This window comes from Ambystoma mexicanum, chromosome 4q, assembly GCF_040938575.1.
Source record: "Ambystoma mexicanum isolate Mex_15411 chromosome 4q, UKY_AmexF1_1, whole genome shotgun sequence".
Lineage (NCBI taxonomy): Eukaryota > Metazoa > Chordata > Amphibia > Caudata > Ambystomatidae > Ambystoma > Ambystoma mexicanum.
The window spans coordinates 1,210,848,036-1,210,868,850 of NC_090928.1; the positions used below are offsets into that span (position 1 = coordinate 1,210,848,036).

A 20,815-nucleotide genomic window follows, 5' to 3' on the forward strand; every position below is an offset into this window, starting at 1 on the left:
ACTTGAAAGAATGCATTACATCTGTGTGAGAAGCCCTGGCAGGACAGCGCACCAGGCACGTTAAGGAAGATTAAACAAGTATAAAAGACTGACATGTTTGTGGGTGTGCATAGAGCACCCATTGAAAAAGGCTTAGCAGGCAACTATAAAAGGCACATTGAGAGGCATAAGAAGTTACATAAGAAAAGCCCTGGCAGGAGAATATACCAAGCGAATGCAAATTGCAAATGTGTTCTTAACAAAAAGTGCTGGTAGGAAAGCATTTCAGGCAGTGGCAAGTTATACCGTGTATATTATACAAGCATCCAAGGACGTCCCGAGAGGGATATATCGGGAATTGCAAGAGACTGTGCAAACATATTAAAAGAGAGAAAGCCTTGCAGGACACCATCCCGATAAGACAAAGAACAGCGGACAAAGCATGGTGTGTAGCAGTTGTGTTGCTGTGCAAGAGAAAACCTAAGGAACGAATATCCTTTAATAAAGCAGAGTGGAGAAAAATCCTGGGGAGGGGAGCCACCCTCTGAAACAAGGTACTCTGACTTTATGGAACTTTCGTTTTGGAGTTACGCATTTTCTTTTGAACACTCATACACAACTCAAACCCAAAGACATTACCCCTTTTTCACCCTAGAGTAAATTTATTAGAATGTGAGGGTCAGAATAGAAATTTGGACACAGGACAGGTTTGCTTTGGTCATTCTGACATCAACAGACCCTTAGTTTTGATTTTAGGTAGAAAATCACCTCTAGAGCAGCAACAGAGAGGCATTTGCCCACCCCCTTTTACTTGAATAAAAGTCTTTGACCAAAACCATGACACGCTGGTGTCCTTGTTTCATTCCTGACTCTTCACAACACACATTATTGCTGACTGCACAGTTCACAATTACTATGAATCCTTCCTATCTTTGGAATTGCTTAAGTTAAATAATTGCAATTTTGTAAAACAAAACTGAGCAAACTCATCAAATTTCTCCTTTTGGCTTCATTGTAAACATAAACCAAGGGAGACCCACTAAAAGGTCTGGTTGAGTGAAAAACATTTTTATATTCTAGTACATGACATAACTGAAGGGTTTGTTTGAACAATATAAGAGCAAAACTCAGTCACAGGAGTAAGCAAACAACCAAGTAATGCATAGATTAATCATCAGGATGACATATATGGTTTGTCAGTTGGCTGTACTACTACCTTTGGCTTCTCAAATCAAAATGAAGTTCTCGTTCCACATACTTAAATCTAAAATATGCACTTCAAGGAATGGTTTAGATCGACAGTTTACAGTATGGATTCAAAAGAGCCGAACAAACACATTCTTACCCCATGCAAGTCTTTAGGATTTGTGAACATGTAGTCAAACACATGGTCGATGTTGGCCATTTTCATTGCAGCCCTACAATGCATAAACAGGTAAATGCATCAGAGTGTGTAACCAACAACAATAACACTCAATGTCTATGCCCTAAAAGCACTTAAGTGCATGAGCTAGAGGGATATAAATGATTTCCTATGTAACTCAAGATGACAATATATGCCCCTCAGCACTGAAGGTGATTTATTACTTTGCAATCCTCAGCACCACATGTGCCCATCGCCAAACATCAAATTGCTGCTTTGCCGCTATGTTTTAATTAATTCAGAATGCGATTGCATGCTAGGCTTTGTTAAACTGATACAACACACACACTGATATATATATGGGATACATTACTCACCGTAATCGTATTTCTGATGCTTGTATCTGCTTAGATTCACATGCTGTGCATAGGCCGACATCTAGTGGAAGCTGCAGAGTATTACAGTTTGTTTTTCGAAACTCGAAAATGGGCGTCGACACAGGCGTGCCAGTAATACTATCCCTAGTGTGACACATATATAACAAATATGCACATTTCTGCAATAAAGTAGACATTTGGAATGTGACACTGTCTGAGCAAGGTGCCCTCCAAAAACGCCTGAAAGTCTATGCTCTGACCCCACAGCACTCTGCAGCATCTGAGGACACACTGTTCTGTGGCTTAAAACAATAAATAAGAAAGTAAAAGCATAGCATAGTCTGATTCAATGCATCAGCAAAACAATATGTTCAAAAGTAAAATGCAGAAAAATATTTCTTATACGGTAACCTTATTAACCAGAACACTCGATTAACCGGCATCATCATTGCCTATAATGATAACAATTCCAGGTAGGAAAATGCTGAACAACAACGTTTCCGAACCGAATAACAGAGCTAACAGGCCAGTAAGTTTCTAGTCGGTGTGCTTTGTTATCCGACACCGGCATTCGACATTCTGTTAACTAGAATGTTTGACTAACATGTACCATTGAGATCCCATGGTGCCCGATTGAGCCTTTGATGTGTGCAGAAAATACACCTAAATGCATTAACTTTCTGGCTGTTCAGTTGCTGAGAATACTCAGTTGGAAGGGATGTTTTCACTCATATCAAAGGCTGCAATTCAGTATTCTCTGGTGAATCTACTGTTCATCCTTTTATCTGACACTCATCTCTTAGTTTTTGTGGGTGGTCTTGTTAAGTAAGGACATTGTGATAAGAGGCACAAGAGAGCCTCTGCCGTCTCCAATGTATTCCAAGACCAATCCACAGGCGTCCCATCTGCCCACGCGGCTGCTCTCACACCTCACTACTCTACCCTGGCACCTGACTCAGCCCTAGTGTCTGCCCTTTTCACATACCTCAACTCTGCTCCGCTAACCCTGCAGAACGCTAACTTGACCTTCCACACTCCTTTACGGGAGCAGAGTACCACCACTTTTACTTACCCGCAGAATGCCCACACTGCTAACATGGACCCCCACCCCTCGGCCCACATAGCTTCCAGACTCTCTAAACTCAGGTCTCGCACCAAACCTCTACAACGCCAAAGTCTCCCCAGGTCCACAGCCATGAGGAATCTCAGGCTGGGCACTCGCTCATACCGCCCTTATGCCACTAATTATACTAGAGCCAAATACACGTTCACCCTGTCGGAATCGTCACCCTCTCTATTGACTCCTGCCATCTCTAATAACTCCACCCACACGCTCAAACCCCACACTACTAAGCCAGCTATATCGCCCTCCCCCTTTGGTATCTCCCACACTCAACCTCGAGCCTCTCCCTCCATTCACCCTACCAAGAAAAGCACACCTCCACCCCCTCTTAAATGTGCACTCATAAATGCACACTCTCCCCCTGCCCATGCTTTGGAGATCCACGACCTCCTAACCATTCATAATCTAGACTTACTTGCCACCACGGAAACATGACTCCATGAGGCATCTGGCCTGGCTAGCTCACTAGCCCTCCCACCTGGATATTCCATCCTCCGACAAGACAGACAACTGCTGAAAGGAGGAGGTGTAGCTCATTTACTGGCCCCCCAGGCCTAGCTTTAGACTTCCAAGGACTAGGTGATAACCTTAAAAGCTCCACTAAAACCATTCTACTCGGCGACCTTAATATAGGCCTAAACGATCCTAAAGACAAAGCAGCTTCAGCCCTAGCTAAGGAACTCAAAAACTCACCAGCCCGACTCACTGCAAAGGCAGCACTCTGGACTGACCACAACTGCTCCACCACTGTCAGCTCTAACTCTGCCTACCCGTGGACGGACCAGAACTGTATCCAATTTACCATTCCTACAGCCCCTACTACTAAAGCTCTCACCTATGCCCCACCAGTGCAAATTAGAAGCTCTAATAAACTAAATAAGGACAACCTTTGTCCTTTCCTGAAAGTCCCAGAACTGAGGCCCCCGTTCTCTAATGACCCTAGCACACTGGCAGATCTCTACGCTGACACCCTTACCAAAGCAATTGAAGCCCTAGCCCCGATCGAATGCAAAAAAGAGAAATGATCTATGTACGTTAACTCATGGTTCACAGATTAACTACAGGCTCTACGTACCAGTAAACGTGATGCATTAAACAAATGGCAATCCAACCCGAATGACTCCCTAAGGAAGATTTAAAAAGGATATCCTCTCAATATAAAGAAGCGATCACTAAAGCTAAATCTGATTCCTTCAACTCACGGATCTCTAAGGCCAACTCTCAAACCAAGGAAATATTTGCCATCTTTAAAGATCTAATCTCTCCCTCCATTAGCCCAGACGAGATCATTAAAGTTGAAGCATGGTCGAGCATACAAGTAGCACTGCTTAGCAAAATAAACCTACAAGAAAAAATGCAGGCACAAAGCAAAGCCTTACCTAACCACGACCTGCCTCCCCTGGCAGGCCTCGCCTCCTGTAACCCCCAACGATCTTCTCTTCTCCTTCCGAGACGTCACAGAATCGGAAGTCCTCGACCTCCTCCAATATCTAAAACCATCTATGTGCAAAGGAGAAATTTGTCCGCCAAACATTAAAGAATGCGCCGGCTCCTTGGCACCTCTCCTAACGGTGTTCATGAATGCCTCATTTAAAACAGGTACTGTCCCATCAAGCCTCAAAGAAGCCTGGGTGCGCCCACTTTTAAAAAACCCATCCCTATACCCTAAGCTCTCCTAATAACTACTGGCCAATAACCACTGTCCCGTTTCTCTTATAAATCCTGGATAAAGCGGCTCACAACCAGATTCAACACTTTTCAAATCCAACTCCATCCTCGGAAAAAGACAATTAGGAATCGGCAAAGGCCACGGCACAGAAACTGCCCTTGTAGACCTTAAAAATAAAATAACAGAAAGCTATAATGAACCAACCTAAAATCTCAAGTTTCCTCTCAATAGGGGAATATAATAATGCATCTAAAAAGATTGACTCAGTTAAAGGACCGGAAAATAGCTCAATGATTGATAACCATTCCCTATTGAATCTGGTACAACATTTTAGACGACAGCCATTAGGGTCTCAAAGTGGGCCCAATAACATCATTAGACGAGAACATTTCAAACCAAGATATTGACTATGGCAAATGTTATTGGTATGGATCTTTCAGCTACTCCTGATTTGGAAAAATATGCTGAAGCTGACGAAGCGAGCATGGTAGGAGAAGAATCCTGGGTGGTTTCTGATCATTTAAAAGATAGCTTAGTTAATATAAGTTTGGAAACTACCATAGGACAGTCTTTAAATGTGAACGAAAAATGTGACTCTATAACAACTGCCATTGATATATTACTCGGTATATGCACTACACTCATCAAAGACCAAGCCAAGATTAAAAATGTGGTTACTGAATCGTTTGAAAATACAAGATCTTTGGGGATAATGATAGAGGACTTAAAGGATACCCCGTAAGCATACATCACAGATAAGACATAATGAGGTTGAGGAAAATTCAAGGGATCTTAGTGAGCTTTGCTTGATAATTGATAAGGAAACCAGAAATATGCAGACTCATGAGATTGAAAGGGAGGAGGTGGATGATGCATTGCTATCGAATGTGGAGATCGACAGCAATGAAAGATTCTTAGAAGGAAAAGGAAACGCTTCTCATGTCTCTAAGGAACGCACAAGACAAAAACAGAAAAACAACAAAAATAGTAAAACTCAGGGAAATAAAACTAGCACAAGTAAGAAGAGAGGCTCTAAAAGAAAGAGCATAGCCCTAGCAGAAAAGCCCCCCACATTGATTGTATAGAAATGGGGGAAAAATTTGAGCTGTCAAATAAACATATCCAAATTTGCGAAAATAATAAACTTCTGACTAACAAAGAGGGTACTTTAGAAAAATGGCTAAAAAGCAACTCTCCAGAGGAGGCTGATATGGTTGACGCAGTCGTAGAGGGCGAAGAAAAAGATTAAAGATGTCTAGATAACATTAGAACGCAGCTGCAGTATATCATTGCCTACCACTAACAAATGCCACATACCTGAGATTCCGGTGAGCACAGACCCACACTTCAACCAGTGTATTATAGTGGTCAAGACCCTTAACCTAAGGCCTGAATTATCCAAATGTTATTGATAGTATAGATATATGTGTGACTTTTATAGAGACATGATAAACTACTGGAAGACTTTGAACAATTGTTATTTAGTGCATGCATTATATTATGTTAGCTTAGATAGTGACCACCCTGCTTCACAGCGACCTGACCTTCACCCATTCGGAGCACAGATGTCGGACGTCCATCCTCCCGCCAACCAAGCAACCAACCTGGAGGAAGAGATGCCACCCACACCTAAGACACCACGCGAACGGACCAATCCGGGACCAACGTAGTATCCTATGTTAGTTGCGTCACTTCACTTATAAAATGTATTGTAACGTTAATTTTGTAGAGCGCTCTCAGAAATCTTTTGAATGCCATTCATTAGATAAACCTTGCCTTGAACTCTCGCAGCCTGCTCTCTTTGCCTTATTCCCTGTCCGGGGTGTGTCTGTTTTATTCCTTTGCACGTATAAGACGGGGAGGGCACAAACATTTGGTGATCCCCTCCGACGTGATTTGGAGACGTGCCTCGAGGCCCGCACCGTGCGGCGAGATCCGGGATGCCCCCCAGCAAAACTATCACCTCCACGGCTGACCAGCCTGTGCGCACTACAAGAAATGGTCAAGGGTTCCCGGTTGACGAATACACAACTGAAAAACTGCTCGCCAAGGCGGGCCACGGCTTGGATGGGGTGTGGACCTGACTGGGGTCAGACCGTGAACGGTGACCCTCGGATTACCTGACTGAACACGTGAGTGCCGGTTGCGAAAGTTCCCAAGGGAAGGTAAGGGGGAAAATAAGGGAATAAGGGAACAGATGGTAGGGGGTTTTAGCCAAGAGTAGTGGCTGTGTGAGTGATGCTGAGGCTTTTTCTGACCCGTCCTTTATATGGCCATTAGGTTTTGTGAAAAGTGAGAAGAAGAAGAGAAGAGGTATCCTAGCCCGAACGGGGTAGAAGGCGGCGCCGTGTAGCCTTGTCTCATCCAGTGCAGGTAAATAAGTGAAGATAAAGAGAAAATAGTAGGGGTCTCGTATATTGAGTAGACTCGGAGTAGTTATTTAGAATATTCTTTTTCTGTGTAAGCAAGAATTCTTGGGAAAGAGTAAGAGGGTGTACGAGGTGGGGAGTGAATGAGAAGAGTAGGTAAAACGGGGAAGGGTAAAAGGGTTTGGTAATGAAAACACAGGAAATAAAAGCGCGAAGGTAGTGCATGTGCATGTTATGTGTTATTTTTTTTTGTTTGTTTGTGTGCATTTTTTGTCGAGTATATCCAAGTATTGTAAGTGATTTGTTGGTAAGGAGTTACACATGCAAAAGTAAATTGTTGAAATTGGAAATGCAATAATTACAAAGGTAACATCGAATGTTGATACATAACTGCCAATAATTGAGAAACGCTTGATTTATTGTTGATCTATACAAAAGGACGGGTGGTTGGAGGGAGACTCGGGTGCAAGTACACATACAAGTGAGGGGAGAAACATCGTCCTGGGGGGAATAACAACGTTAGCTCATATTTGCCAGCACCTCCCACTATATACCGATAAGATACAAAAATACCACGATCAGTGGGTGACAGAGATAAAATGACACTGATTTGGCCAGAGGGAGGGTCATTTGACAAAAGGGTGTTAGATTTAGTGTCCACGCACCGATTAGCAAGGTATAAGGGGAAACAGTTGCAGAACAGAAGGGAAGTATTGGACCTGTGGCGAATGTTCGAGGAAGGTGCCCCCACAGCAGAGGTAAGTACAGAAAGAACAGTCGAAAAACAGAAAACGCTGGAAGAGGTAAGGGGAACACCAAAAGGGTGAGTGCACAACAACCACAGCTGAGAGTGATACAACCAAAATATACCCCTTAATGACGACACCAGCAGTGGGATAGAGCATAACCTCTGTACATACCGGCATGCCCCACCCCCGCTCCCTCAAACGGAGCGATAGCCACAGCACCACCGCCATATGACAAAGGAGGCCTGTATGGCCCAACGATTGCGCCCCCTGTAAATTTAGCGTGATTAACCGGAGATTTAGATCGCCAGCTAGCACATGCACAAATGGAAATAACACGGCTGAGAGCGCTGTGTGATAAGGGTCAAATGCTGCCGGGGGGAGGGGAGGTACCACCATTGTCTGTAGCAGATCTCACACCTTCGCTAAGCGCGACAGGGGAGTTAGCCCCAGCAACTCCAGAGCCAGAACAATCTATATTGTCCCAGGGGACACACATTCCACAAGGGAGAGAAAAAGAGTGGCGATCGGGAGAGTTCCTGTTCCATCTGAATGATAAACCAGTGAGAATCATACGCCCAGCCACCCCCAGAAAGTCAGCAAGGGGAAGGACACGAAGAGAATGGTGAGCAAGAAGCGGAAGTAGAGGAGGTGTGGAGTGATCTAGATGAATATGAAGATGGAGCTGCAGCTGCGGGATCCCCGCTACCATCACACCTCGATGACTTCGATGAACAATCACCCCCACGATGGCAGTGTAGATTAAGGCAGCGCGTAGGGAATATGTTGGTAAGTAAGACAAAGAAAGGGACGGTAAGTAAAACAGGAAAGAAACATAAGTTGCAGATGCCTTTAATACAAAAGGGAGCAGGTAGGCCACACCTGTTGAAACTTCTCCCCCCACTTGCGGGAGGGGTGGGGAAATGAATACATGCGTTCGAGAAGAACACGGCAGGAGTACCACTAGCGATAGGTGATGTGAAAAGCTTGCTAGTGTCCGCAGTGGGTGATCAGGCAGATGCGGTGTGGGAAAAGACGGGCTTCCCAGGAGTGACAATGAGTTGTGACCGCCACGATGGATCGCCCTTCAACAATGTTCAAGCACAAGTATGGGACACATTGCGGCGCACATTTCCAGACATCCCAGATTTACATTTAGTGATGCAATGTACGATGGAGGAGAACGAGGATCCTGCGCAATTCATACTGCGGATGCAGGATTTGTGGAGAAGCGAAACTGGTACGGCGTGGAACCAATCCACCGCATTGTTCTATTTTATCATCAAGAAAGGGCTCCCGAAGGAGGTAAAGAAGGCCTTGGACAAAATAGCTGGGATAGAAGCCAAGGGTTGGCCTGAGATTCAGAGTATAATTGTGCATCACTGTAGGAGGATCAAAGAGAGAAAAGGAGATTGCACAAAAAAGGCTGGCAGACGAAGCGAAACTGGTGCAGAACAAATTAGTGAAGGTCGCCGCCATAAACGCCAGTGTAACAGCAGATAGAGAGAACGAGGGGGATGAAAGTGTGGAAAGCAGACCAATTGGAATAGCGGCGCTGTGGGCAGCAGGAGAGCAAGGACCATGGAACAGAGAGGAGCCACACAGAGGGCCACAGTGGCAAGAGGAGGAGGTGGGTACCATGGCCAGAGAGGGGGGTTCGGAGGTATGGGGAATAGAGGATTTGGTGGGCAAGGGATGAGAGGGGGACAGCAAGGGTCATGTTGGAACTGTGGGAGATGGGGACATTATTCAAGGGATTGCAGAATGCGGCCTTCAAGGTATTTCCAGGGGCAGCCGCCCATGGACAATGAACAGGGATGGGGATGCCCACACCCCGGCAGCCCCTATGGATTACCAATGGGAGGGGGAAGACCACAGAACCAGTGCTATAATGAACCCCAAATACAACAAAGACAGCCACCCCCACAACCACATCACAGTGCATCACAGCCCATGGCAAGACAAAACACTGTCGGGAACGCAAGCAACAAGAGTTTCGCAACAGCTGCAAACGGTGCACCTGCACCATTCCGTGGCGTAACAGTAGTGGGAGATGTCGTCTTCTCAGTGCAAGGACAAGAAAGGTACACCGATTAGGACAGCCCACAGGGAGCACTTGCGTGTCCAGTTCTATCCACCACCCTACGTGCAGAAGAGGAACCACTAGTTGGGGCAGAGATAGGAAACAAGCAGTTTATCTTTATGGTAGACTCAGGAGCGGAAACATCATGTCTTATGGAAGGGCGGTTTCAGCTCTCAAGCAGGAATTTGGAAAGGCAGGGGTTCTCTGGGGCTATTTTAAAAGTTCCTTACACCAAAGATCTTGATATAACGGTGGGGGGAAAAACAGTGCGCACACCCTTACTGTACCACGAAGATGCGCCAATGAACTTGCTGGGAAGAGATTTGCTAACATGACCATCTCATTTACAGAGCGGGGGATAGTGTGTTCAACCCCAGGAGTATGCCCAATACGAGCAATGTTGATGATTAGTACAATGATGAACGAAGTTGTGGTGCGAGGGGTACCCATTGACATAGACATCTTTATCTATGGCATCAAAGTGTTAGCCCGAGTAGTACCCGAGATAATGAGAAAACAATGAGGACAGCATCAGACTTTATATTCCGCCCAATTGCAAATACAGATGTCGTGCCAGGCACTATAATGTCCATAGACATCAAGGCAGTTCAGGTGTCGAGTAAAAGTATTGTGGTCATAGGCCTGGACACGCATGGGTGCGAGTGGAGAACTGTGTATTGCATAGATCCAAACATAACGCTAAGAGACATAACTGACGAAGAATTATTCACTGATAACGAAGATGATGGAGAGATAATAATGGAAATAAGCATACCGTGTGACATCATGATTCAGTACATAGAGGTACACAACCCACTCATGGCTGGTGTTAATGCCCCACCGACAATATTTGAGAAAGACATGACAAAGGTGGCACCAGAAATCTGGACTACAGGCCCCCATGATGTAGGGTTACTACATGAAGTGACACCAATAAAGATAAAACTCAAACCAGGTGCCATATCGTCAAGAGTGAAACAATATCCAAAGAAGCAGAGGAAGGGATTAGAGAAACAAAAAATGCACTCCTAAACCAAGGTATCATAGTGCCATCAAACTCCCAGTGTAACACGGCGATCTTCCTGATCAAAAAAGCAAAAGGAGGGGGGTGGAGGATGATCCAGGATCTCCGCCCACTCAATGATGTCATTCAAAAAGAGTTTCCGTTAGTGCCTAACCCGGCCTCAATACTGTGCAGCATACCCAAAGAATCTACATGTTTCACTGTGGTTGACTTGAAGAATGCCTTCTTCTCCATACCACTTGACCCAGGATCGCAGTACCTTACAGCATTCACACTAGGAAACAACAGGTATGAACATCGCAGACTCCCATAGGGGTAATGCGAGAGCCCGAGCATTTTTAACTGTGTTACGGGAAGATATTGGAAACAGATGTAGAGAGCTCAATTATACAATAAGTAGACGATATACTCGTCTGCAGAAAAACAAAAGAAAAGTGCAGAGAAGACTCAATAACACTATAAAAACATGTTAGCTACCAAGGGGTATAAGGTGGATAAAGGGAAACTACAATACTGCCTTGCCGAAGTTTTATACCTCAAGTAGTTAATATCAAAAGATGGAAAACAAATACTCCCAGACAGGGCAGCTGCTATACGTAACATAATCATACCAAAAACAGTAAAGGACATGCAAAAATATCTTGCCATATGTAACTATTGCCGGGCATGGACCCTTGATTACGCAGCGTACACACATCCATTGCTACAAGCATTAAAAGAAGCACAGAAGAGTAGAGCCCCAATAAAATGGACACATGATATGATGACTCAGTACTTTAGACTAAAAGACCTTATTGAAGATGCCCCAGTCCTCGCGAACCCAGATTATGAGAGGGAATTTTTCTTGTTCTCACACTGCAATGGAACGCTGATGACACCAGTGCTGACACAAAAAACATCATTAGGCCACAAACCATTGGCCTACTACAGCGGAACACTAGACGCAGTGATGCAAGGTCACTTCGCGTGCGAACAGGCCCTCACTCCTGCGGCCTTCGCCATTGAAAAGAGTGCCACAATTGTGATGTGATGTTCAGTAACATTATATGCAGAGCATTCATTATTTGCGATCCGTGCGCGGTAAAAATCAACATTAACAACACAAAGAGCAACTGCATACGAGATAATAATTTCAAGCCCCAATGTGCATGTGGTCAGGTGTAAAACAGTAAACCCAGCAACATTCATTACAGAGCCGTGTACAACGAGACACATGCAGGAACACCACAGTGAAACCTACGAGGGGGAGGGTGATGATAATCCCAAAGCGAGTGAAAACACCCTGAAGGAGGGAGAAATATATTTCATAGATGGGTCAGCCTCAATAAACCCAGAAACAGCGGAGAAACATGTAGGGATGGACGTAGTACGTATGGAGGAAGACAACTATGAAACAATTGTCCAAAAGCGCCTCGCGTCCCATTACTCCGCACAAGCGGCTGAACTAACTGCATTGATTGAAGCATTACGCACAGCCAAAGGATGCACAGTGACTATATATTCAGATTCAGCATATGCAACTACCACAGTTCATTCAGGGCTATCCCGCTGGCGCAGAAGGGGGTTCAGAAGAGCAGATGGCTCCCCAGTGCAACACGCTGCGCTATTGAAAGGATTGATAAATGCATTAGCGGAGCCATCGGTAGTGGCAGTGGTGAAATGCCAAGCCCATACTAACAACACAGATGCAATCTCATTGGGAAACGCGGCAGCCAACACGGCAGCGAAGGAGGCCTCGTATTTCAATATAACACCAGCAGACGAACGCATTGTAAAGGCAGCCACTACAGAACCACTAGAAGAAGCCTACAGTAACACACCCATAGCACAGCTAATAGAGCTTCAGAGGAGAGCACCACCGGAGGAGCAAGAGTTGTGGAACAAGCGGGGGTGCAAACAATCAGCCACACACCTCATTTGGAGACAGGAGACAACGGGAAAGGTAGTGATGCCAGTGGAGTTACTAGAAGTAGCATTCCAACAACTACACTTCCCAGCCCATGTAGCGAAACAACACATTGCCGCAGACATCCAGGAACATTGGTTTGTCCCCAACTTACAGGAACACTTGTTAAAATTTACCATCGAGTGTATAACATGCCAAACATACAACTCAGGGATGACATTGAGGACGTTACGAGGCACTTTGCCACGACCAGCAGGGCCATTCAGGGAACTCCACATAGACTACGCCGACATGGGAGAGAGATGTAACGGAGCAAGGTATCCAATTGTGGTGGTATGTCCCTTTTCAAGGTGGATGGAAGCAGGTCCATGTCCCCACCCAGATGCTAAGTGTGCGGCAAAATTTCTAGTGCGAGAAGTGTTTTCCCGGTGGGGAATATGTGATGTGATACGATCAGACAACGGCACACACTTTGTGAATGACCTTATCAAGGCAGTGACGTCACTCTTGGGGGTAAAGCATAAACTGTGTTCCATTTATCATCCGATGGCCAATGGACTGGTGGAGAGGATCAACGGCCTGCTCAAAAGTAAATTATCGAAGTTGTGTAACACATTAAAGAAAAACTGGGTATATTGCCTGCCCATAGCACTGTTCCAACTCAGAACGCAACCATGCAAGGACCACCATCTGAGCCCCCATGAAATTGTGACTGGGAGGAGAATACACACACCGTTCTCCCCAATTAGGAGAGCCTCAGACGCACACACAGCTGTCACAGTGCTCGGGGAAGAATTTAAGGAATACTTAACTCATCTGACGCGCGCAGTACGCAGCATAGCGCGACAAATAGCACCACCGTTTACTGAAAATGTGGCAACTGATACTACCACACCAGCTGCAGACAGCCCAACTGGGCCACTGATGCCAGGGGCACAGGTATATGTGAGAAGTTTTGTGAGGAGATGGAATTCAACGAGGTTTCATGGCCCCTACGAAGTAATCTATAGTACGCCCACTGCAGTGAAAGTTAAGGGACTGAAATATTGGGTGCACCTCTCAGATGTGTGGAGGGCACGCTATAGTACACTCCCTCAGAGCGAACAGGAGTGTGCAAGTGCACCACAGATGAGGTTCAGAGACAATGACATATAAGTAAAAAGATCCTGTAAAGCGTGAAAGTGATGACACGCCCTCTGATTTGCCGTGAACTATGTCCGTATCCTTCCTCCTTTCACTCTCTTTTCATCACTATATCTCTCTCTCCTGATATGAAATGCCTAAAACCCTAAAACAAAGGACATAACTGAAACGAATGTATAACAAAAAACAAGCAATAGTAAACGGAAGTATTGAGTAAACATGAAATGTAAATATATATATATATGTACATATTCTGGTGACTTAAATTTGTATCGCCCCTCCAGGTGACAAATGGCCCAACGCAGCGCAATCACGGAGAATACATTAATGTTAGATAGTAATAGGGACCCCATTAGGGCTAATAGATTTAGCAATGTTGAATGCGTTTTGAAATGTGCTGCAGTTTTATTTTCAGTGATATTGTTTTTCATGGCCTGGTACTATACTCTCTTATCTCTGGTTAATGACATGCGCAGAGGGGGGAGCGGGGCTAAGGAACAAGTTACTTACCTGTAACTGTTGTTCTCCAGCATGGGTCTGGCATGAATTCACATGCTAATGAATATTCCCCGTCGTCAGGCCGGGAATCCTCGGTATCCGATCTGTCTTTCTTAGTAGTAACCAATCACTGGTCTCTGGGTCATACTGCCCCCAGCCAATGACTGCCCTCTCCCTAAGCCCCGCCTCTGGCAGCCATCCTCAGATTTGGTAGCACGTAAAGTGGCAGTATGACCAAGTGAAGAGCCGCAGAGGGGTAGGCGGGGTAGGCGGGGTAGGCGGGAGGGTTCGCATGTGAATCCATGCCAGACCCATGCTGGAGAACAACAGTTACAGGTAAGTAACTTGTTCCTTCTCCAGCATGGGGTCTGGCATGGATTCACATGCTCATGAATAAGAGAATACATAGCAGTACACACATGCACAACCACGGGAGGTGGCAACAGGCTCAACATTAAGCAATACAACAACTCAACATTAAGCATCTCTTACCTCCTCAACAGGCTCACCTTAAGCGAACAGGTTACGCAGCACTGCTTGGCCGACCCTGGACTCCTCCCTGGAGTCCCGATCGACGCAGTAGAATCTTGTGAAGGTGTGCGTCGACCTCCACGTCGCAGCCCTGCAGATGTCCAGCAGGGGCACACCAGATAGGAACGCTGTGGTAGCAGCGATCGCTCTGGTCGAATAGGCTCTCGGACGGCCAGGCAGCGGTCGGTTTGCCAATCGGTGACGGTGCATGATGCAGCCGGAGAGCCATCTGGAAATGGAAGTCTTCGAGAGAGCCTTCCCTTGATTCACAGTCCCAAAGTTCACAAACCGCTGTGATGTCTTTCGAAAACTCTTTGTGCGGTCCACGTAAAACTTCAGCGCTCTAGCTACGTCCAGCGAGTGCAGAGTCCTTTCAGCGGCGACGAAGGAGACGGGAAGAAAACTAGCAACACCAAGGGTTCTTTGAGGTGGAAGTCCGACGGCAACTTGGCCATGAAGGAGGGGTGCGTCCTCAGCACCACCCTCGTGTCGTGAAACGTCAAGTATGGCGGCTTGCAAGATAGGGCCTGGATCTCTCCCACTCGTCGTGCCGAGGTGATGACCAGGAGAAACACTGTCTTCCACGACAGAAACTTCAACGGTGCCGAATGCATCGGCCCAAATGGGGCCCCCATGAACCTGGTCAGCACCACATTGAGCTCCCACGCCGGGGCAGGTGCCATCACCGGCAGGAATGATCGGAACAATCCTTTCATAAATTCCTTCACCAGTCGATGAGACCACAAGGACGCCCGTCCCGTAGTTCTGGTGTATCGTGAGATGGCGGCCAGATGTATCTTGATGGAAGCGTGAGCTAGTCCAGCCTTGGCCAATGACAGTAAGGTACGGCAATACCTGAGGGGCCGTAATCCGCAGAGGGTTAATCTCCTGTGCATGGCACCAGACAGAGAACCTCTTCCATTTATGTAATAGCACTTGAGAGTTGAGGACGCCCTGGCCTTTGCAAGAACCTCTCTACAGTCGGCCGGGATGTCGTACCCTCCAAACTCTAGTGCTGCAGGAGCCAGGCCTGCAAGTTCAGCGACTCCGGGTTGTGGTGAAGAATAGCGCCTCCTTCTCTGGAGAGAAGATCTGCGTCCGTCGGCAGCTTGACTGGTGTGGACGTTGACAAGTCCAGAAGGTCCGGGAACCAGATCTGTCTCGGCCACACCGGTGCGACCAGGATCATCCTGCACCGGGACCTCTTGAGCTGGTTGATGAGCTGGAGCAGCAACGGCAGCGGAGGGAACGCATAAAGAAATAGGCCGTCCCAGGGGAACGAGAAAGCATCGCCCATGCTCCTCGGCTGGTGGAACCTGCTGGCGAACCTCCGGCACTTGGAATTCATCGCTGTCGTGAAGAGATCGATCTGGGGTTCGCCCCATCGTCGGAAGAGTCGATCCACTTGATCCTGGCGTAGTTCACACTCGTGGCACGAGCGCAGCTCTCTGCTGAGTGAGTCGGCGAGGGTGTTTTTTATTCCTGCCAGATGAAAAGGCACCAGAAACATCCCTTGGGCGACAGCCCAATGCCACAGATCCTGGACTTCCTTGGATAGGGCACGGGATCTGGTTCCGCCCTGCTTCCGGATGTAGAACATCGTGGTGGTGTTGTCGGTGAAGATCCTCACCACCTTGCCTTTGAGGGACGGAAGAAAAGACCTGAGGGCCCAGAACACTGCGCAGAGCTCCAAGATGTTGATGTGGAGTGACTTCTCCTCCCGGAGCCAAAGGCCTCTCGCATGAAGATCTGCACTCCCCAACCGTCCAGGGAGGCGTCCGTCATCACCGTCACCTGGCGAGCTGGGGTCTGAAAGTCCGTGCCTGCCGACAGATGAGAGCGGATACCCCACCACCGGATCGCCTGACGGAACGTCTCGTTGAGAGGGATCCTGTCCTCGAAGCTGCCCGTCGACTGGACCCAGCAGGCGTCGAGGAACTCTTGTAAGGGGCGCATCCTAAGCCTGCAAAGGCGCACCAGATAAATGCAGGAGGACATCATCCCGAGGAGGGACTTGATAGATCTTACCCTGGCCATGTCCATGGCCAGCAGACGCTGCACCTTGCCCAGAATGGTCCTGGTCCTTTCCTCCGACGGCGAGGTCAGCCGCGCCACTGTGTCGAGCTTGGCTCCCAGAAACAGGGCGACTTGCGACGGAACCAGGCGGGATTTTGGAAAGTTGGTGGAGAATCCCAGGTCTGTGAGCAGATGGACGGTCTTGTCAGTGTGCTCCACGGCGAGATCCCTTGTCCGTGCGCAGATGAGCCAGTCGTCTAGGTAGGGGTAGACGTGGATCCCCTGTAGGCGCAGCCTCGCCGCCACCGGTGCGAGGCACTTGAACAGCCTGGGTGCCGACTTCAATCCGAACGGGAGGGCCTTGAACTGGTAGTGCCGCCCTTGGACCATGAACCTGAGGAACTTTCGGTGTCTTTAGAATGGGGATGTGGAAGTACGCATCCTCCAAGTCCAACGACGACAGGAAATCGCCCTCCTCCAGCTGTCCCAGCACATGCTGGAGGGTGACCATCCGGAACTTCTGTGCCTTGATGTACTTGTTCAGTCGTCGCAGGTCCAGGATGGGGCGCCACCCTCCTGTCTTCTTTTTTACGAGGAAGTACCTTGAGTAAACTCCGGAGCCCCGAAGCCTCTTTGGGACAAGCTCGATGGCACCTTTCTTGAGCATCGGCCATACTTCCAACAGTAGTTGAGGGACGTGATTTTCCTTCCTGGCCACGGGTGGAACACGAGGGCACTTCTTCTGGAACTCGAGGGTGTGCCCTTGGGCCAGGGCGTCCAGCACCCAACGGTCGGTGGAGATGGACTCCCACACGCTGACAAACCTCGCCAGACGGCCTCCCACCAGGGTTCTTCGGCGGGGGCCGGACCCCACGGTCGGTTCAATCTTGTTTGGAGGCCGCCTTGCCTCCTTGACCTCCCCATCGACGACGACGGGCACCACCTGACTTGCCGCGTCCCCTGCAGGCTTCCTCGGACGAAGATCTTGCCGCTTGGCGGTACGTGGAGGAGCCACTGCCGGATCCCTTGGAGGCACCTTGTCTGCCTCCGGAGCTCCGAAAGGACGGCCGTCATTGTTGGAGCACTCCCAGTGCCCGGGCAGTCTCCGTGTCCGTCTTGATGGCCTGAAGGGACTCATCAACCACCTTCCCAAACAGGTTGTTCCCGTCGAAGGGCATGTCCAAAACCTTGGTTTGTACGTCCTGGCGGAAATCAGTCGCCTTGAGCCATCCTCGTCGTCTCAGGCAAACGCTGTTGCCCAACTGACGGAAACCGGTGTCCGCGATGTCCGTTGCCACCCTGGTCCGAAGCAATCTCACCTTCCTGTAGGATTTCAAGGGCATCAGCCCTTTTGGCTATTGGAAGTCCAACAGAGGGGCGATTTTGAACCACAACTCCCTGTCTTAGCGGGCTACGATAGCCAGGGCGTTGGCCGCCTTGATAGTCGTCGCTGCGGATGAGATGACCCGTCGTCCCATCGTGTCCAGCTTCCTGCCCTCGCCGTCCGGCGGGGAAGTTGATGTCGAGGCCGATGCCCCCACAGCTTTCTTCTTTGCCGCCGCCGAGACGACCGAATCCAGGGTAGGTTGCGCCCTAAGGCACAAGGGGGCAGTGTCGGGGACCCGGTACTACTTCTCGTACCGGTCCCTCTTTGCCGGCGCCGTGGCAGGGTTCTTGAGGAGGGCGAGCCCCTCATCCCAGATGTCATCAAGAAGTGGTACGGCGAGGACTGTCTTCCTTTTAGCCTTGCGCCGTTGGTAAAGGAACCCTTCCTTCTTCTCTTCTGGGCAGAGCTGGAAGAGCTTGGATGCCCTGGAAATCATGGCATGAAAGGATCCAATCTCGTCGGGCGGGGACGCCCAAGCAGGGGGCGACGGGGGACACGTCCCGTTGTCGCCTCCGTCATCATCTGTACCTGTCGTAGCCGTGTCCGTGCCTGTATCATCCCCATGGGTAGTAGACCGGGGGGAAGGCAGAGCAGGCCGCAGAGGTGGGAGAGGTGGCGTAGGATGCGTCGTCCTCTTCTTATGCGGTGGACTTTCCGAAGGTCCCGGCTCCGGTTCCCCCGTCGGGTCTGGCTCAGGTACCTCCGTTGGGGGGAGGGGCAACCTTGTCCTTATCTCCGAGCATAAGGACGGAATCGCTGACAAAATGGCCGCCGAAGTGTCCTGCGGCACCGGAAATGACGGGCGCGAGGGCTCTTGAGGAACCTTGTCGGCGACACCATCGCTCTCGCCGTCGCCCTCGTCGGGATCCCTCCCAATGGGCTGGGCCTCTTCCACGACTTCGATGAGCTCTTCTTCAAAGGTCGTGTCCGAATCCACGATGGCCACCTGCCCCTCCCCCACCTTTTCCAATGAGGACTTCGTGGGGGTCTTCTCAATGGGCCTGAAAGACGACTCCCTCCGCGGTGGCAGGGAGACTCTGGGTCCTGAGGTCGCCTCTACTGGCGTAGCCTCCACAGGCTGAGCCAGGGCCGCTGCGACATCCTCAATCGAGGTCTTAGCAGGGTGAATTAAGGCCATCATCACCTTCTGTACGCCTGGGGCCTTCACCTTGGGGGGGAGGGACCGAGTCTCGCTCCCCCTCTGCCGGAATCTTCGAGATTGACCGGGCCTCTCCAGAAGCTTTGCCGGGTTCTCGGACTTCCTCTTACCCGAGCCAGAGCGTTGGCTCGTGGTTGGTGGCGCCGGGGAGGATGCGCCCTGCCTGGCAGCCAAGGAGCCCGACCGTTCGGCACTCCCGGTGCCCGTGGACTTGCGGTGCTTGACCTTTTGTTGGGCCCCCGTCGCCGGGGCGCCCTCACAGGACTTAGAAGACCCCTCGGACTTCTTTTTCTTCTTCTCGCCTGACGGGCTCTTCCCTTCCAGCCAGTTGGCGAGACGGAGGCAGCAATCCTTCATGGTCCGCTCCGACATGTTCCCACAAAACGCACAGTCCTTCTCTGTGTCCGTCTTGTCCTCATGGAGACAGTAGAGGCATAACGAATGCTCGTCCTCCTTGAAAACATTCTGAAGCTGGCATCCAGGGCAGGTCCTGAACAGCTTCCCGGGCGTCGAGCTTCCTTTCTCCTAGGCCATGTAGGCCTCGGAACTTCTGGAATCATCCAAAAGCGTAACGACGAAATCTTCACCCTTGAGGGGGCGTAGAAAACTCCGAAATGGATCCCCGTTGATCGGATGTAGAAACGGTGGAGCTTGAGGCTCTATTTAACCGAAAAATGAGAAAATCTCCTAAAAAAGCGCGAAAACGCAGCAAAAGCTCGAGAGCTACAGCACGAGGACTCCCAACACTTGAACGTGCGGTAAAAATCTGAGGATGGCTGCCAGAGGCAGGGCTTAGGGAGAGGGCAGTCATTGGCTGGGGGCAGTATGACCCAGAGACCAGTGATTGATTACTACTAAGAAAGACAGATCAGAAACAAAACTGATACTGATTATTTCTATACCAAGGATTCCCGGCCTGACGACGGGGAATATTCATGAGCATGTGAATCCATGCCAGACCCCATGCTGGAGAATATGATATGAGAAGGGTCCAACCTAATATGGACTGGAGTAAAGACAATGTGGAGAGAAACAAATAACATTGATACTAACGGTACAACCGTGACGCAACCTTCAGAACACGCCCCTGTAGATCCAACAATTGTCTCCTTGTTACATCCTGGCATAAATGTGAGCAATGACAATGAATCAAATGAATATGATGGCGACTATTAATGGCCAAACAACCTAGCCACAACAAGTACGCATGCACAGACAGCGATAGAACCTACCTCATATTACGCTGCCGCTACTAATGAGTATACACATGCCATATTCAACAGCAGTGACACTGCCTGGGCTGGAATGTTCCCAATACATTACCAAAAGGTGAGAAGCTACAAGGAGGGAGGGAGAAGGACAAGAAAAAGGCGTGCGGGAAGGAACAGATATGACATTTATCATGACCTGGGGTTAGATGAAATAGAAGACCCCTGCCACCC

The 20,815-nt window shown here is 48.7% G+C and overlaps 1 protein-coding gene across 1 annotated transcript in view; it reads right to left on the bottom strand.

Moving 5' to 3' along the window:
• The window catches only part of CMTR1 (cap methyltransferase 1), a 2,036,190-nt gene that overhangs the window by 1,534,067 nt on the left and 481,308 nt on the right, over positions 1-20,815 (bottom strand). Inside the window, exon 8 of the mRNA XM_069608763.1 lies at positions 1,325-1,397. Coding sequence (XP_069464864.1) covers positions 1,325-1,397 — 73 coding nt within the window. The remainder of the gene's footprint in view (positions 1-1,324; positions 1,398-20,815) is intronic.